General features: G+C 41.2%; 1 protein-coding gene across 1 annotated transcript in view; it reads right to left on the reverse strand.

Moving 5' to 3' along the window:
- COG5 (component of oligomeric golgi complex 5) overlaps positions 1 to 18,889 on the reverse strand; it is a 457,324-nt gene that overhangs the window by 71,088 nt on the left and 367,347 nt on the right. The window contains exons 16-18 of the mRNA XM_075599712.1: positions 14,315 to 14,377; positions 12,776 to 12,879; positions 10,055 to 10,292 (exon numbers count right to left, since the gene is read on the reverse strand). Coding sequence (XP_075455827.1) covers positions 10,055 to 10,292; positions 12,776 to 12,879; positions 14,315 to 14,377 — 405 coding nt within the window. The remainder of the gene's footprint in view (positions 1 to 10,054; positions 10,293 to 12,775; positions 12,880 to 14,314; positions 14,378 to 18,889) is intronic.

Genomic DNA, 18,889 nt, shown 5'->3' on the forward strand with positions numbered 1-18,889 from the left:
TCCCCCTTCTCTGTCTCTCTCCCCTTCTCTGTCTCTCTCCCCCTTCTCTGTCTCCCCTCTCTCTCTGTCTCTCCCCCTCTCTCTCTGTCTCTCCCCCTTTCTCTGTCTCTCCCCCCTTTCTCTGTCTCTCCCCCCCATCTCTGTCTCTCCCCCCCTTCTCTGTCTCTCCCCCCCCTCTCTGTCTCTCCCCCTCTCTCTGTCTCTCCCCCTCTCTCTGTCTCTCCCCCCCCCCTCTCTGTTTCTCCCCCCCCTCTCTGTCTCTCCCCCCTCTCTTTGTCTCTCCTCCCCCTCTCTGTCGCTCTCCCCTCTCTGTCGCTCTCCCCTCTCTGTCGCTCTCCCCTCTCTGTCGCTCTTCCCTCTATGTCTCTCTCCCCTCTCTCTCTCTCTCCCCTCTGTCTCTCTCTGTCTCTCCCCTGTCTCTCTCTCTCTCTCTCTCTCTCTCTCACTCTCTGTCTCTCACCCACACTCTCTCTGTCTCACACTCTGGACATGGATATCTTATTTACCCTATATATCTTAACAGCCCTATACTACACCGAAATAACAAACTGCTTTCTTCCAGATCTGACTCAAGCTTCACACAGGAAACATCGGATCCCCCCCCTAACCCAGAAGACAGGTAGGGAACGCCTCCCCTCCAATGTATAACACTGCGGGAATTAAGGTATCTGGACATTGAGGGACTGCGGATCAGGTAAGATCCCAGGCGGGATTGCTGCTTTAGATATTGTGAAGCGAGGCGTCCAGACATTGGTTAAGGGGTTCAGGAAACTAGTCATTCACATCTGGCTTTTTTTTCTAGATCCGACACACACACACACACACACACACACACACACACACACACACACACACACACACACACACACACACGTAACAAGGACTAATTGTAGTATAATGTAATACAATAAATAAACTTATGTCAAAAACGAAGTTTCTTACTATGAATTTACTCAATTTATTTTATTTATGTATTTTTTTTAAAGCGGGGCGGGACTAAGGGCGGGGTTGGGGGCGGGACTAGGGGCGGGGTTGGGGGCGGGATTAGGTGGCGAGTAGATTTTTTGGTTCGGCGAGTAGATTTTTGGGTGATTTGTCAAGCACTGTATATATATATATATAAAACTAACTAACACAAACAAATAGTAGCGCTAGATAGTGAATAATATATAGTGGAGTGTGCAAGACAATATAGTGTTAAAAAAATGAAAAGTGTAATTCAAATAAGAGACTTATGCTGTGAAAAAAGTGAAAAAGTGTCAATTCAATGTTCAAAAATGATGAATAACAGTCCAGTATCAGGAACAATCCTTACAGGGGAGGCAAAAGCTTCAGCAGTGATCAAGCCTGACCACAATTAATGCAAAAAAACAAAAAGAAAGAAGCGCCAGCTCCGTGATGTAATAGAGAAAATAAATGAGATTTATTGAGAGGTAGAGTGGTCAATTGGACCTATGCTCTCATGTGAGGTTAAAAAGCATACAATTAAAACATATGGTTGCAAAATGTTGCAGTAAACAAGCAGTGTGAGGTATAGGATCAGAGGCAGGAGAGTGGGGCATCAATGGTTAATGAAGCAAACAGTGAGGGTAAGTCATCTATGCCAGATACAGTCCATGAACAGCCTTGTGGCACAAGCAGTCAGAGTTCAAATATCACCAACAGAGAATGTCCCTTCTCAGATATTGAATATGGTGCACTGACCGCAGACTTTGTTGGACAAGCAACTGGTTCCTTACACGTGTTGTCCGGTTCCACTGTTTTTAAGTATACCCTTTGCTTGCTTCATTCATTGTAACATCGCCGGAAGAAGAGATCAGTGTATCTCGAAAGCTCGCACAAATAAAAGCATTTCGTTAGCCACAGAACGGTATCGTCTATTTATTTTTTGATTATTGAAGTTCGGCTAACACGGTACTGATACCTCTACTATGTGTGTGTGTGTGTGTGTGTGTATATGTATGTATGTAAATACAATGTACAATGTAAATATAACACACACACAATGGCGAGAAAAAGATTGTGAATCCCAATGGTAATTACGGAAATTCCATAGTTTTTTTAAAGTTTTTCCATGATAACCTTCTTGAATCAAAACCAGCCTTTTCTTAAATATTCAATAGGGTTTATATTAACCAACTTCGTGTCTTTTTAAACAAAATTATGCATGCATTAGACAAAAATGAATTAAGAGTCAGAATACAGTATGTGAAAAAGTAAGTGAAACCCTGGTTATCAGCTAAGTTAGAGGGAATAATTACAATCAGTGTTTAAATAATTAGTTAGATCTTCAGGTGGGAGTTTGAGAGGCCCCACCCTATATAAAGATCAGAAACTTTGCGAGTTTGGTCTTCACCATGCAGGTGTGTGGAAACACACCATGCCACAATCAGAAGAAATCTCTTAGGACCTCAGAAAAGCAGTTATTGATGCTCATCAGTCTGGAAAGGGTTAAAAAACCAAATCTCTAAATATTTGAGGCTCCACCAATCAACTGTCAGACAAATAGATAAAGTTTAAGACCACAGTCACTCTACCCAGGAGCGGTCATCCTACCGAAATCTCTACATGAACAAATCGTCCAGGCCAGTCTCGCCTTGGCTAATGTGAGTGTTCTGACTCAACTATCAGAACAAGACTGAACAAGAATGGTGTTCATGGAAGGATAGCCAGGAGGAAACTACTGCTCTCTAAAAAGAACATTGCTGCCTGTCTTAAGTTCACCAAAGAGCACATACAAGCCTTCTGGAACAATGTTCTCTGGCTAAACGAGTCGAAGGTAGAACTTTTGGCCTCAATAAGAAACGAAAACCAAAAACTGCATTCTTGTATTGTCTTTTTTCCCTCCTTTAATTATTTGTTTAAGTCTATCAAGTCCGGAACTGGAAATATATTCTCTGGGCCATCATGACTGACCAACTTACATATATTATATTATTGTTTGAGGTGTCCGGGATTGTCTGCTTTTCACTTCCAGACTGATAACCTGGATATTAACTTTATGTGTCTGTCATATCTTGTGTAAGGGGGTGTAATAGGGGGGATGGGATGGAAAACAGGGGGGGGGGCAGGAAGGAATGGGGAAATTTGCCACAAGACTTTAGAGCATATTATTATCTTCTCTCGAGCTCAAGATATTCTGTCCTCCAACAGGGTTCTCCCTGCTCAGATCTCAAATCGCTCCTTCCAGTGTCCCTATCTGCCCATCCACGGTTCCCAGGTCTTGTGGAAAGCTTTGATTTTCTGTGTCAACAGAGCAGTTAGTTAATCCATTGTCATAACTTAATTGACTTGTCTAATCACCATTTTCTTTGAAAGGGGATTGGGATGTTTCCATCTTACTGATATCAGACCGCGAGCAGCTGTGAGGATATGTGAGATTAGTCTACTGGTTGAACGGTTAGTATTTCCAATCGGTTTGGCTAGTATAAAAATCACTGGATTAATTGGGAGGGGGATCCCCACTAACTCCTCTATTAGTATCTCACCATTTCCCAGTATTTTGGGATCTTGGGGCAGTACCACCAGATGTGAGATTTGTCCCCCACCTGGCCACATCCTCCCCAGCAAAGATTTGTGGGACTCGGGAAGATCTTATGTAACCTGGCTGGTGTTACACTGGCGACACGTTTTATTGAAGCACGGCTAGCACCGCAAGCCGGGGGATGCCCCGGCGTGCTAGCCGCACTCCCTCAGCGTGCCTGCGCCCCCTGCACGCGCGTCCAGGGCTCCCCGAGGGAGCCCTGGTGTCCCGCGATGTGGGGGACGGCGGCAGGGGGTTCCGGCGGACCCGGCAGCGGGAGGGAGAAAGCCCCGATCGGAGGGCGCTCCTCCGCTGCTTCGGCGCGCGCCCGGCACCCTCCGGCGCGTGCCAGGTTACTGCTGCGGCCGAGAACGGGCAAATGCTCGAATAAACTCGGCCGCAGCAGTAGGTACCACCTAAAGAGGATATTATAAATATTCTCTTTAGTGATTGTACATATCAAGGTTTTTGAGGCAGCCTCCCAGATCTCATCCCAGTCGTCCTGGTCTATTTCTACTTAGAGATCCCTCTCCCATTTCCCCTTATATTTGAGACTTCCAGGTATTTATATATAGTTGAGATCAGCCTTTTCTGGTACACCCTATTTCTGCACAGGAATTCAAATCTTGTAGAGGGAGGGGAAGATCAGGAATACTGCTGTGTCAGCCTTTATTCTAAAACTTCTCGGGGGCGTGGTGATTCCATGTCCTGAATGCCACGCGGAGTATACTGCTGCGGCACAGTTTATTCGAGCATTTGCCCGTTCTGTGCCGCAGCAGTAGCCTGGCGCGCGCCCGAGTGTGACGGGCGCACGCCGAAGCAGCGGAAGAGCGCCCTCCGATCGGGGCGCTCTCCCTACCGCTGCCGGGTCCGCCGGGTCCCCCGGAACCCCCTGCCGCTGTCCCGCGATCGCGGGACACCAGGGCTCCCTCGGGGAGCCCCTGGACACGCGTGCAGGGGGCGCACGCTCTCGATGACGCGTGACCGCGCGTCTATGACGCGCGGCACGCCGAGGGGCGGCCACTAGCAAGCCGGGAGATTTCCCGGCTTGCGGTACCGACCACACTTCAATAAAGTGTGTCGGTAGTGTATGGTGCATCCCCCGTGCTCATGCTGCCTTTTTGCCGGCCGGCACCTGCGGTTGAACTGTGGCTGATTCGTGGTTGTTCTGTTTAATTATAATGGCTCCGATTTAATTGGGGGCAATTCTTCGCGTATCTGCCAAGTGGCAGATATTCATGAATTGTAATGAATTCTAATGTGTACACTGCTTGTGCTACAGTAATGTGTCGACTTGCAGGTGTTTAAAAAAAGATTAAACTAAGCCACAAAGCCACCAATTAGAAATGAATGGTTTGGTAGAGGTGTCGATAAGAAGTAGAAATACTTAAGCCTTGTGTGTGTGTGGGGGGGGGGGGGAGGGGGAGAGCGCTGTATGTTGGATTATTAGTTCAAATAAATATTTTCAACAGGTCATCATAATGTTTTGAGCCCCACAACCCCAAATAAAAATCACAGTATGCCACCCGCCTCATAAAGTACATAGATGACTAGTGTAGAATTAAAAAGCTACAGTAGTGATTGATTCTCAGAATATCAAGAATTGTTATGCAAGCCCATGTCAAAAGATTTTTTTTTCAGACTTGAAATTCACATTGAATGAGAAGTCATACACGCATGCGCCTAAATGTGATGAAACGCATATGCGTTTCAACAAGGTTCCCATGAGACATACACGCATGCGTATAAATGTGATAACGCATATACGTTTCAACAAGGTTCCAAAGAGACATACACGCATGCGCATAAAATAAAAACTGTAGGAAAAGAAGAGCAAGCCTAGCAAAAGTATTGATTAATAAATAATACATATAGAAATGTGATGACACACATAAAGTATGCATTTTAACAAGGTTGCAATCCACATGAGCGGAAAAAATATTTTATATTCGGAAGAAGACGCAACATTATATTTTTGTAATACTGTACTTCTTTTCCCTTTAGTATCCTGTACACAGTACAGTATGTGTTCTCATATTTTTTATGTGTATGGCTAAGGAGCCTTTGACTACTGTATACAGTATGAATTCATAATGTTAATCTCTGCTTCAAATATAAATCTTCAAATTACAATTTACTTACACACACGCAGACTTGCAGAACTGTATGGCTATACTGTGTACTGTAGGTTGAATTGCTATTAGACTTTCAAGACAACAGCTCGCGATCGCCCACTTGAGTTTCTAGACGTATTGCAGACAACGCTAAAATGCAATTTTCAGCGCCCGATAAATGGATTCTGCGCACGCTAAAAAAACAATAGAAACCCGAGTCAATTGCTATACGGTTGGAAAACATAGCGTGTCATGACCCGGTATTCAGAGCGGTACGTCGTGCAAGGCTTTAGAATAAAAGCTGGCGCAGCTGTAGGCATGTACGAAGGAGAAAGTGCCACAACCTGAAGATATCTAAAAAGCTCGCTTCCTGGGGGAGAGAGCGTGTTTGAGACATAATTCATCAAACTTGATGACCTGATCCTTCAATACCAGGTTACCAAAATCCAACACCCCCCTTTTTCTCCAAATATCACATGCTTTGGATGCCATGCAAGGAGGAAATGGAAGGAGGAAATGCAGGGTTATCGAACAATGGCACCATTCTAAAGGGAGATGCAATCAATCTGTATTTAGACTTTGCGGTGTACCAAACACTTAGGGTGAAGTTTATCAATCCCAAGTACCTCTGTCTATCACTCATTTTATCTTTATTTTGGTTTATCCAAATAAGGGCTGGGAGCGAGACCAGATCCGCAAATGTGGCTTCTATATACACCCAACAATAAGATTTAGCTAGGGTGTGCCAATATATCATTTGTTTCAGGTGACAAGCTAATAATAGTATTTTCTAATGTCAGGGACCGCCAATCCACCTCCCAGTTTTGGGGCTGTCATAATTTTCCAAGATATTCTTGCTTTCTTTTTCTGCCAGATAAACTAAAAAATGGCGTTTTGTACATCTTTCAACTGTCTAAGCGGAATCGGGACTGGTAGCATCTGAAAATGATATAGCAATCTTGGCAGAATATTCATTTTTACAGAGGCTATACAACCCAACCAGGAAATCTGAAAATCATTCCATCTTTAACACACATTCCCAGGTAGCTCAAACTCCTACACCCACATCATGAATATATATTTATGTCCAAAAATAGTGCTACTGAGCGTGGCAAAAGTATTCAACAAAAGACAGGGGTGCCCAATGCTACATCCAATTGACAAAACATATATGGTAATAAGTATAAAGTTTAAATACTTCAATAATACTAATTATTACTTGGGAGAAGAACTCTCTTGTTTTGTCCCCAGAATGTTTTTTTAATATGTAGTTAAATACATTTTCTTTTATTTTTGTTCGAACTCGGTGAGTTGTGAGTGCTTTTTGCGTGTTTGTGCTGTCCACCAATCATCTGCAGTGTTCTATGTATATTATATCCTGATTGTTTGGACTGCTAGTGAACAGGATATCATCCAATTTCATGAAAGGCTTAGTTAAATTCATCCTACCAGGATTTTACCACTCATAGACATTAATTCCCTCTGCACCACAAACTACATAAAGGACAAGAAAATACAGACATCCCCATATCACAAACACACAGACCGATGTACTGTACATACCTAAGAAACAAGAAACAAGAAACATGTTATCATTTATGGCCAAGAAATAAGATACAACCAGATTGGCTCAGATATTACAGACAGGGACCATATTCTGAGGAGGAATTTCATAAATCAAGGTGAAAATCTGTCTGTTTCTGTGTGTAGGTAGCAATAAAGCATTGAATAGTAGAGGGGGGGTGGGGGGAATGGCCGCCACAAAAAGGGGAACCTGGTGGAGCCCCCCCACATGGGAGGAGGGCGCCAAATGAAACCACAGGTATTTAACACTTTACAATGCTGCGGCCTCTGCCTCATGTGCGTGTGTGTCCGTTAGCAATAAAGCTTTGAAAAAAAAAAAAAAGCTTAGCTTTTAAGAAACGGGAGCCATGCTCACATCGCGTTATAAGCGGATCCGCGTTGTAGCAGATCGCGCTATAACGGGGATGAGCTGTACTTATTTTGAAGTAGCACAAAAAAGATAAAGGGAACTAAAATAACTCTACAGATTTAAAGTACAACAACATATTTAATGCAACTTTCAAATATTATTTATCAATAATTGCCACAAAGGCTTAACCAATTAAACACACAGTACCACCACTATTCATTTTGGTCTTACATTGGACAGCTTGTTGTATAAGTGTTGTAGCCTTTTAATTACTGAAGGGGTTAAATGGTATTGTTAATATTAATAATATAATGGTAATATGTTAATATTACATTAATATTAAGGGTTAAATGTTGCAATAATACTAGGCATTCTTTTTGGCCACTCAGTTATTGAAAATCGTTTAGATTAAAACAATAACTGGTTAAATAAATATAACAATATGATAAATATTGTCTTGAATTCAATCTCTAGGGATGCCCATTGCAGCGTGTCACATGCTTGCTTTGGAAGCTTTGAACCAACAATCATCAATTATTCAATAAAACCTATTAACTTTAGGCAATCCTTAGGCAAGTTCTCTCTTAACAAACTGCATTTTCTAACTAACAGGGTATTCCCCATCTGCTGACTGAAATAATCAATGAGTAAACTACAGCTGAGTTTTCAAGGTGACCTCCTCCTGTAATTGTGTCTGGATTAAGTGAAAGAAAACTATACCAGGTTCAAACTATACCTCAGAGAAAACATATTGGATAGATAACTTGAAACACTCTTGTGTGAGATGGATGAGCATGTTAATTCCTTTACAATATTTGGATATATATAGTTGGAAGTTATTGCTCTGTATATTTCAATGTCAAAACAAATTTGAGAACTTTTCCATCTTTGCACATATCTAAAACAGCACAATTTAAAGGATCAGTATGAGTAAAAAAGATCATAATTAAAAACACTTTTTTAAAGCAGGAGTCCAATCTGCCGTTTTTTTTTATTATTATTTAGTTTCCCCTTTAATATGTGCATCAATACAATCCACACAATGATAAGTAATTAGCTAAATTGCCGATCGGCAAAGATTCGATTCGGGGTTCACTAAATGTCTGTCAGTGCAGCAGAAGATGACCAAAAATGCAAAGTTCTGTTGCACTGTTGGTGCACTGGCTCAAAAAGGGGTGTGCCAGAGCCTATTTCAGAAGAGGAAGGGGATGTGACTTTGTAAATGGTTGCTATAGAAACAAAAGAATGCTTGTTACATTATAATACATTAAAAATGTAATCAAGAATTATTTTATTTTTTTCAATACTTCAAGAATTTTCTCATAGTACAGAACTGATTTTTTTTTTTAAACACACACTTGTAGGATATTGCTAGGTCTGCAGCTTTAATGTCACTTCCTAAAAATACTTCTTCCTTACAATAATCCTGTAGCTTTATGGGCCATATTCCCAAGTCCCAAGACAAGGATTTAGCAAATTGCTGCTTTGTCATGTATTAAGAAGTAGAAAAAGCTCATGAGTGGACATTTTTGAAGTTGACCTATTGAAATTCATTAGCATTATTTTAAAGACTAGTTCATGTTTAGGGTCCTGTGATAATATAGGTCTACATGGATGGAAGATATAGACATTTTAAATGCTAAGTATTCTTCTCATAAACTGAATTAAAAAAAAAATTGCTCCCGACCACCTATTGCAGTCACTATAAAAGCCACACTCTGTTAGGTAGAAGTGAAAATATCATTATATTATAGCCCAATCTAAACAGCGGTAATAGCAGGAGTAGAACTTGTTACAAGCTTCAGATATACTAATTACTCTTAGCGCAGCCACTAGTGGATGGGCACCCACAATAGCGAATAGAACACAGCCTTTCTTGATACATTAAACATGAATGTTTTGTGAATGTTCTTCAACAAGTTAAAAGTTTTAATGCAGTACTACATTTGAAAAAAACAAATATGAGGTTAACTAAACGCTTTTCTTTTTACCAGGGCCTTTGAATGAAGGAGTAATTATCAACTCAACCTCTTGCCACCCTTCCCTGTTTGAGGGACAAAAAAGGATGAGGAGTGAGGGGGGTGTATCTGGGCAGACTCCTGTTCTGCATTCTGTGATATCACCCAAAAGGCAGTCGTTAGAGACAAACTCCTCCCTCATCACACCTTAGCATTGTGTACAAACCAACATCACAATTGTTTGAAAATACTTATACGTGTCTTCATTTTGAAAAAGATGATAAGTGTAAATTATATATGTTTGAATCGTAAAAAAAAACAAAAAAGGGGGGGGGGGGGGGGCGAAGTCAGTGCCATTGGCTCATTTTGTTCCAAGAACGGATTGCACCGTTTAAGGTTTACCAAGCAGACTACGGTATTTTACTAGTTTCAGCACTCGAAAAAATAACTCCATTCTTGAAATGTTATTTGATACTTTTACCAGACCAATCAATAAGACATTCATTTATATGGAATGTTTTCTTACCTGTGCAAAATCAGCAGCGAGTCTCATTTTTCCGCCTTCGCCAAGAGGTCTTAGCAGACTTGCGTTGCGTATGAAAACTTCAATTGCTCTTTGTGCAATTGCTTCTGTGTTGTCGTAGACGAAATCCAAACACTCAAAATGTCGGAAGTAGTCGCTCATGACTCTTGCAATGAAGCCTTGTAACTCTTTCATATACAAAGAGCAAGGTACATCTGGTCTTCCTGAGTTTGACAGGTTTCTGAATAATACATTTTAAAAAAAGACATATATAATGCATTCACTTAGAACTGCACTACAAACTAAAAGCACATGATGTTATTTTAAAGTAGGATGTTTAATGTAAATGTTTACGTATAAATGGAACAGATCCAACGCATACAAAGCCTATAGTAAACGCTCTCATTAACACAGTGGTCTAACAACTATCAACATGGTTTTTTAGTGTGTTTTTAGAGGTTACCCAGAACACTTTGCAGAGAATTGTACTCCAAGTGCCTGATGTTTTTGCTTACACAGAAGATCATTCTTATAAAATTGTAATGTGAACATCTACAATAATAACTCTATGTACTGTACACATAAATTGAATCTTTAGAAGCTGGCCATTTTGGTTTGAAAATGAAGTCACACATAAGATGCTCAATGAGACTTCTTACTGTTAGCCATATAATTGCAGCTTTGAAAGATCATTCTGCATTTCTATTTCATAGGCTTCCCATTCCGGTGTGCCCCAAAACTTGTACGAACCATACCATTTCTAGCATGCTTTGTGTGTCCCTCCCCAAATGTCCTTGTCACTTATGAAGTAAAGATGTAGTTCCAGTCTTCTATAATTAATACACGTGTGCCATACTTCTTCACAATACAGAAATGACATGCAACAATTAGACTGTACAGACTGAGGTCATTACATGCATGTTGGCCTTTGATCTCAATTTGAACAGTTTGTTGATATGTATATAGTAACAAAGGAGGGAGAGGGTAGAATAGGTGGTATCATGTATTTTATTGGACCAACAAGTAGTTGACATGTTACAAGCTTTCGAACCTCTCAGAGTCCTTCATCGGGTACATCGGGATTACCACCCTTTCCCTCCTTTGTTACTACGTGAAAGAAAAGACCAACACGGCTACGCACCCTTTCCTTCCTTAACATATATATATACAATAAATACAAGTTAAACACCAAGGGTGGCACAATTTCTAACATTCCATTATCTTTTCCATGAAAGCGCTAAAACATGCAAAATTTGACTCTGAGTCACGAAAAAACCTATAACAGAGTCAAAAATCAAAGTTCGCAAGCGATACTCCAAGCATAACAGTAAGTCAATGTGCACTGCAATTTCATTTATTATGCTGCTTTGCGAAATTATCTTAAATAGCTCGATTTGCTTAATGCTGAGACTATAGATAGGACACACACCAGGTCTTGCTCAGTCTGTAGAAATATTTTACTGAAAGCTTACTAACTTAGCGACTTTTTTAGCCCTTTGAGACTGGCCAAAATGTTTAGCAGGAAATCGAATTTGGAAGGGGAGGGGGGGGGGGTATTCTTAAAATGTAGCAAATATGTTTTGGACAGTTTTTTACATCTCTGGCGCTTATTCAGTATACTTCTCAATCAAAGGGCACACAAATCTTCTCCACTACAGGGAAGCAACTTTGCCACTTTGCCACATATCAGGCAGGGGTGTTTCTCTATGAGCTGAGATTATTACCGAGGGTTGGCATGCGGGGGCGTATACCTTTAAAAACATGTGGGCGTGAGAAGTGGGCGCTGTTTTTTTAATGGCAACAGGACAATCTTGCAATTGCTATTTAAGCAAATGTCGGATAATGGTATATTAAGGAATTAGAATTCACAGGGCCTTATTTACAAATCCACACACAGCTCAGCCAGCAGTAGCCAACAGTTTAACACGCGGTTTAGAGAATGCTACCTGTAATTAACAGGCTTCTCCGATTTAAGTTTAAAGGAAAACAAAAAAAAAATCGAGATACTTACGAAGCTGTGAAACCCTTTATTTGACTCATATGAAAGTTATTTATATATGCTATTGTGCATGATATTCTAAGAAAAGGAAATATAGACCTGTATGGCACATTAATGGCCTAATGTTCCAACATGTCATTAGACTTGGACCCTACATAAATCGCTAGTGTCTCCCCTTCCTCACATTTTCCCTGAACGTACCACTCTCTAGTTTCAGTGCATGATGTCTCGTTTTAGCATTCCTGGTCTGAACCGTATTCATAAAAATGAGATATTTTAATGTTTGTGTCACGTCGCCCTCCTTCCTTTTTTCCCATCCTATACCCTGTACTTGTTAAGGCTCTTTAGTTTCCCCTGGATTAATGATGCAAGACACGCATAATTTTAGTTGCTGTCTTGCTCAGACTAAGTCTCTAATGTCATCACAACCTTTAAGATTTTAACATTTTGGTCTTTCGCATTACAAAAGGCTTCATTGCTCCGTCACTTTGTTCCCAGGAATAAGAAATGATGGAAAGTATGTCTGCCTTCTCTCCAGTTTCAGACAGCATGCCATCAAATATTATAATGCACTGTGATATACTGTACTGTAAAAGACTGGATCCTATGGGACATATTGAAGCATGGTCACTGAATCATATGGAACACGTTATTAATATGCTGTGATATCATTGCAGCTAAAGGCAAATTTACAGTAACATGTAAAGCAGCATAATGTAACTCACCCAGAGAAGTCTTCCTGATGCATAGTTATGACAATGGCTTCAACAGAGTCACCTACGGAATTCAGTAAAGGCTGCACTGCATTTCCCATAAGATTGTAAATGATCTGATAAAGGAAACCGGGAAATGACGTGATGGAAGTATTATACGGTATATTACCCTGACATGCACATACAAAAATGGAATAATCTGTTAATATGTATGAAATTATTGTTAACCCCTTCCCCTCCCTCTCTAGGAGGAATATTATGCACTTCTTTATAAAACCTATGAACGTCCCTAATAAGGGGAAAACATAGGTATATAATTGACATCAACGATTTAAATATCTATATAGAACCGAAAACTGCATACTTTGCAGCTTCTGTTTTGCCCCAAAATGCAGGCAAGAGGCAAAACTGTGTGCCGCATCAATAACTTTGATAACTGTTCCATGCCTGTGAAAGCATCGCTATATACGAAAACATAGCCACCCTTATGGCAAATCAAATATGGATGTCATGGACCAGCAGTCAAAAGGAACCAACTGAACTGATCACTGTCCTCATCACCATACAGGGGCAAGCAAAGCATTGTTCTGCAGTAAGTTGTGGGCCATTTGTCACTGAAATAATCAATAACTTCAGCACTAGAGAGAGGGATTTTATCACCTCAACAGAAAAACTACAAACACTGCATGTAACATGAAAACTCACAAAAAATACAAATGATCTGAAAGGCATGACACAGGGTTACATTCAGCGTTATCCATCAGTTAACACACTTCAGAACAGCAGTATAGGACACATCAGGTACTGTATTTCTTTAATCTCAATACAAAGAATGCATAGAAGAAGCTATATTGACTACAAGACACCGAATCACCCACTGTGGTTACGGAAAGAAAGGGACACCCAACTTAATAAACAGTGGAGTTACTGTAACAGTAACTGCTCCTCATAGCACTAGAAAGCTTTCCATTGCACAACGGAATAACAAAGCATGAGCATGGCTGGTGTGGTAGTTAAGGCGTTGATGTGGAACACAAAGGTTTGTGGGCGTACTTCTAACTTCAGTCACACACACGTTGATGTCTGCGGTATAAACATTTGATGTGTGTCTTTGCAACATTTATTTGGGTGCTAATGTATCACTGCTTCTCCCTCTCCATTCAAGCATGGTAGACACTGCCATAGGACAGACTACAAAATGTGCTTCCAGGATTCACCCAACTGTACGACAACAAGACTACCTCTGAAGGTGCTATGCAAATACATGACACTTATTATTTTCATATAAAGAGCTGCTTAGATCTGCAATCTTCAATCACACAACAAAATAATGCTATTTGTTACATATTTAAAAAACAAAAACAAAACACCATTCCGCTGATGGCCCAAATGTAAACATCTGGTTGCACCTAACACAACTGCACATACAATCCAAATATCCCTCCTCTAGTTTCCATCGTTTTTGTTCATGCTTTAACCCAGAGCAAACAGTCACCCATCTGTCATTTTATTAAGAGTTTATACACTCATATCATCAAATTAACTTATTACCTTCAAGGCAGCAGAAATAGTTTGCTCTGCAGTTGCCGGGAGTGCACTCTGGCTGGATATAACCTTAAAAGGAAACAAAAACAACAACAAAAGCATATTTAGCGGAGTTTGTGATATACTGTATGCTCCCCTTGGCTGAAGATGGGAATATACAGCTGGTAAAAATAGCACAAGATGGGGAAGGGGCTTGATGACATGATTTCCAAATGTAACATTAAGGCAAAGGAAATATTATTGGTAGAGAGCAAACATATTTATTTCCTAACACAGTAAGTCACAAACCATAACACTAATTAACTAAGGATAAGAGTATATTTAAATATATTAAGCATACTAATTCCACTTACTATTGGATCAAGAATTTTAGTCTAATACCAAAGAACCGTAACAGTATATTTCCAGACTTAATATTTGATCGCATATGATCTGGAATGTTCCTTTGACATCTATTTAAATACATTTCTTGTGTTTTTGTCCCCCCGCCCCCTCCCCCCTCCAATATATATTTAAATCATTTTCACAATTTAGAGCAACATGCATGGTTTTTACTATCGCTAAATGTTCATTACATGGATGTATACTTTTGGAATGTTAAAAGGGGGGTGGGGGGGTACAACAGGTGACCTAGGTCTGGCAGAGGAAAGGGCCCAGCCAACAGCATCCATTGGGCTCTCCACCTCCAGGATTCACCCAAGCACAACTATTTCCCCCCCAAAAAATAACTTAAGCCACCAGGGTCATTAAAATAATGACAAAAATAATTGGGCTGCATCATTAGAATCATCTTTTCTAATTTGTAGTTCTCTTATGATCTATCCCAGTATTTCCCACCACTTGTTCCACCAGTAGCCCCTATTTATATGATCCACTTGCTCGGGGATCTGCATAAGCTTACCAATGGTAAAATCCAATGTTTTAATAGCACTGGTTAGAAACCTAAATTAACTAAATAATTACAGCTAAACTTTGCGTTTAGAATTTAATTTGACAAATAACAGGAATATACATCTAAACTATTTTTTACATTATACATTTGATGCAAATGTTTTGTCAACCACATACTAAAAGCACATCATCACTTGTTTTGCTATGGAAAAAATGCCCCCAATGTGTCTGTGGCATCCTTACGTGACGCAGCACCCTGAATAAGAAACACAAAATTAAACTTTTCTAAAGATTTCATTAGTCCCTGCGATGTACTGCGCTGTATTAGGCCTCGGCCAGGCTCCCTGCTGGCGTGCTGAGGCGCGCGGAGGCTCAGGGAAAGCGGGTGCTTTCCCTGGCCTTGCGGTTGCTTACCGCACGCGCTGTCAGCGGGCCATCAGGGGGAGGGCGCGTCACTGGCCGTGGGCGGGCCAGTGACGTCACGGAGCTGGTTCGCCCTCATTGGGCGAACAGCTCACGTGACCGGCCTGTCGCGCCGGCAAGCGGGGGAATTTTAAATTCCCCTAAGACCTACGCTTCCGCTCGCTTGCGGAAGCGTAGGTGAGCCCCTACTAAAGCCACTCTAATTGCGGCTGTAGGGGCTCAGTGCTGAGCGGGAGCGCGCCTCAGCGCGCTTCCGCCAGCAAGCAAGTAACATGGCCGACGCCTTACATGTCCCTGGTATACTGAACACGGAAGTGGTTAAATATAATTACTAGAACAAAATGGGATTTGACAATAGACATCATACACCATGGCTTACCAATTGTACATACAAGCATTGCAGATGTTCAGCTTGTGATTACATTTACTTATATTGATGATAAAGCATGAACAAGAACTTCATTGATCATACTGCAAGACTCACATGGCTGGAATTTACAGACTTCATTTCAATGAGATCAGCAGCCTAATTAAATTCTCCCCAGCAGGACCTCAAGAAGCAACTACTAGAAGCAGCATAATAAGGTTTTAATTTGGATGCCACCGAAGGTGAAGTCCTTCATTTATTATACACGCTTTAGTACACTAAAGTGACTTCTTTCCAAACTTTAAGGTTAATCCCTTCGTTGCCAGAGATTGCTGCAAATCAATGAGTTACTTGCCCCAACAGCAGCAGAGGCGCTAATCCACTTTTTGTTTTTACATATTACCTTTATTTTGTCCTCTGCAATCCCACACATTTCTAATTGTTAAATTCTGGAGAGAAGTTTCATTTTTTGGAGAAATAATCATGTCAAATATGGTCAGTGTCGGGCATTTACAAAAAAAACTGCCATTCAACTCAGCCATGATTATTATACATTTGCCCTACTTCTAACTTTTGTTTCTCATTTAGAAACGAGCCCTAAAGGAAAGCAGTGTACCGTATAGTGTATATTCCATGAATTTTCGTTGACGTGCTCAAGTGCTGAACTACTACAAACGGATGAAACCATGAAACCAAAACTGGACATGGCAGTCAAATGGTAGAGTGCTTTTACCGACCTACATTTCAGGATTTTTGAACATCCTCTAGATCAGGGATGTGCAAACTTTCCCCGCTGTGCCCCCCACCCCCCATCTGCTCTTCCCCTTCCTCCTTACCTTGTTTTGTCTTCGTCTGAAGACAAGGTAAAGGACGTTGCAGAGGCCTCACGCGATCCCCCGGCATTTAATTTAAATGCCCCGGGGAAGAGCGCAGGGCCTCTACAAGCGACGCGTTCCCCCCTGAAAAATCTTGCACCCCCACACTCTAGATAGTAAGCTCTCAGGAGCAGGGCCTTCATTAGCTTCTGTATCTGTTTGCGCTGGTCTGTGATTACTTGTATGCCATTCAGTTGATGTAATTGATGTTACCCTGTGCGGCACTGCGGGGTATGTTGGCGCTTTACAAATAAAGGACAATAATTAGAATACAGTATGAAACCATGTATAACGTCGGATACAGTACCTAATGGAAAAAGCCAATATTCTGGACTCTCAAGAACAATGTTATAATAATGTTTCTAAATGTATCAGGAAAGTGTCAAGATATATGTCCATAGTGGCTTTCTACTGACCGCGTGCCACAGGAAATGTAAGGACCAGGTAGTACCGGCAGCACCTACGGAGGCAAGTATCTCAGAAACCTGGGGATTCGCGGAGCTGAAATTACCACTGTTCCGCTCAAGGACCCCCTGCTTCAGAACAATTCTTTAAAAAATAATAGACTTTAGCATGGAATTCTCCTTCAAGTATTTATAAAAAGGAAAAGTAGTATGCAAGTTCTGACACAGAAGTGTCTCCATACATTGTTGTGGCACACAAAGCATTAGAGCAGGGGTGTGCAAACTGCGGGGCGCGAGATTCTCTGCAGGAGGTGCGGGGAGTTACAGAAGCCTCACACTCTTCTCAAAGGCATTTAAATTAAATGCTGGGGAAGTGGCGAACGCCTCTGTAACTTCTCCTTACCTTGGTTGAGACGGATTATGATGATGCGTCGCCATGGAAACGCGGCGTCAATTGTGAAAAAGGCCAAGTGAAAAAGTATGTGAACCTTTAGACACAGTAACCCTTGAGCAGCAGTGACTTCAGCTAAGCGTTTCCTGTAACTGCTGGCCAGTCTCTCACATCGGTTTTGAAGAATATTGGCGCATTACGCCTTACAGAACTGCTTCAACTTGGTGTCATTTGAGGGCTTCCTTGCATCGACAGTTAACTTCAGGTCCTGCCACAACATTTCGATGGGGTTTAGGTCTGAACTTTGACTAGGCCACTTTAAATGCGGAATTTCTCCTTCCGCAACCATTCTGAGGTAGATCTGTTTATGATCAATGTCTTGCTATATGACCCACTTTCACTTCAGCTCACTGACAGATGGCCTGACATTCTCCTCTAGAATCTTCTGATACAATGCAGAATTCTTGGTTGTTTCAATGATGGCAAGCCATCCAGGTCCTGTGGCAGTAAAGCAGCCGCAAACCATCACACTCCCATAACATGGAGGCCAAAAAGTTCTACCTTTGACTTGAACAATGTTACAGAAGTCTTGTGGATTATCTTTTTGCTCTTTGGCAAACTTCAGACAGGCAGCAATGTTCTTTTTAGAGAGCAGTGTTTTCCTCCTGGCTATCCTTCCATGAACACCATTATTGTTCAGTCTTTTTCTGATAGTTGAGTCATGAATATTAGCCAAGGCGAGAGAGGCCTCCAGATCCTTGGATGTTGCTCTGGGGTTCTTTGTGACTTCATCGATGATTTGACGGTTTGTTCTTGGAGAGATTTGTATGTATTGTATATCTTTATTTATATAGCGCCAAAAGTGTACTCAGTGCTCCACAAAGAATACAGTACAGGGAATTATAATAATACAATAAGTGCAGCAAAATCAGACAATAGGAAAGGAAATCCCTGCCCCGAAGAGCCTACAATCTAAAAGGTTTGATGGGAAACTTACAGAGACAGTAGGTGCTAGGATTACCGCTCCTGGGTAGAGCGATTGTGGTCTTGAACTTTCTTCATTGGTAGGCTGTCTGACAGTGGATTGGTGGAGCCCCAAATCCTTAGAAATGGTTTTGTAACCCTTTCTAGACTGATGAGCATCAATAACTGCTTTTCTCAGGTCCTCAAAGATTTCTTTTGATCATGGCATGAGGTGTTTCCACACACCTGTATGGTAAAGACCAAACT

The sequence above is a fragment of the Ascaphus truei genome, chromosome 5 (assembly GCF_040206685.1).
Source record: "Ascaphus truei isolate aAscTru1 chromosome 5, aAscTru1.hap1, whole genome shotgun sequence".
NCBI classification, from domain to species: Eukaryota; Metazoa; Chordata; class Amphibia; order Anura; family Ascaphidae; genus Ascaphus; species Ascaphus truei.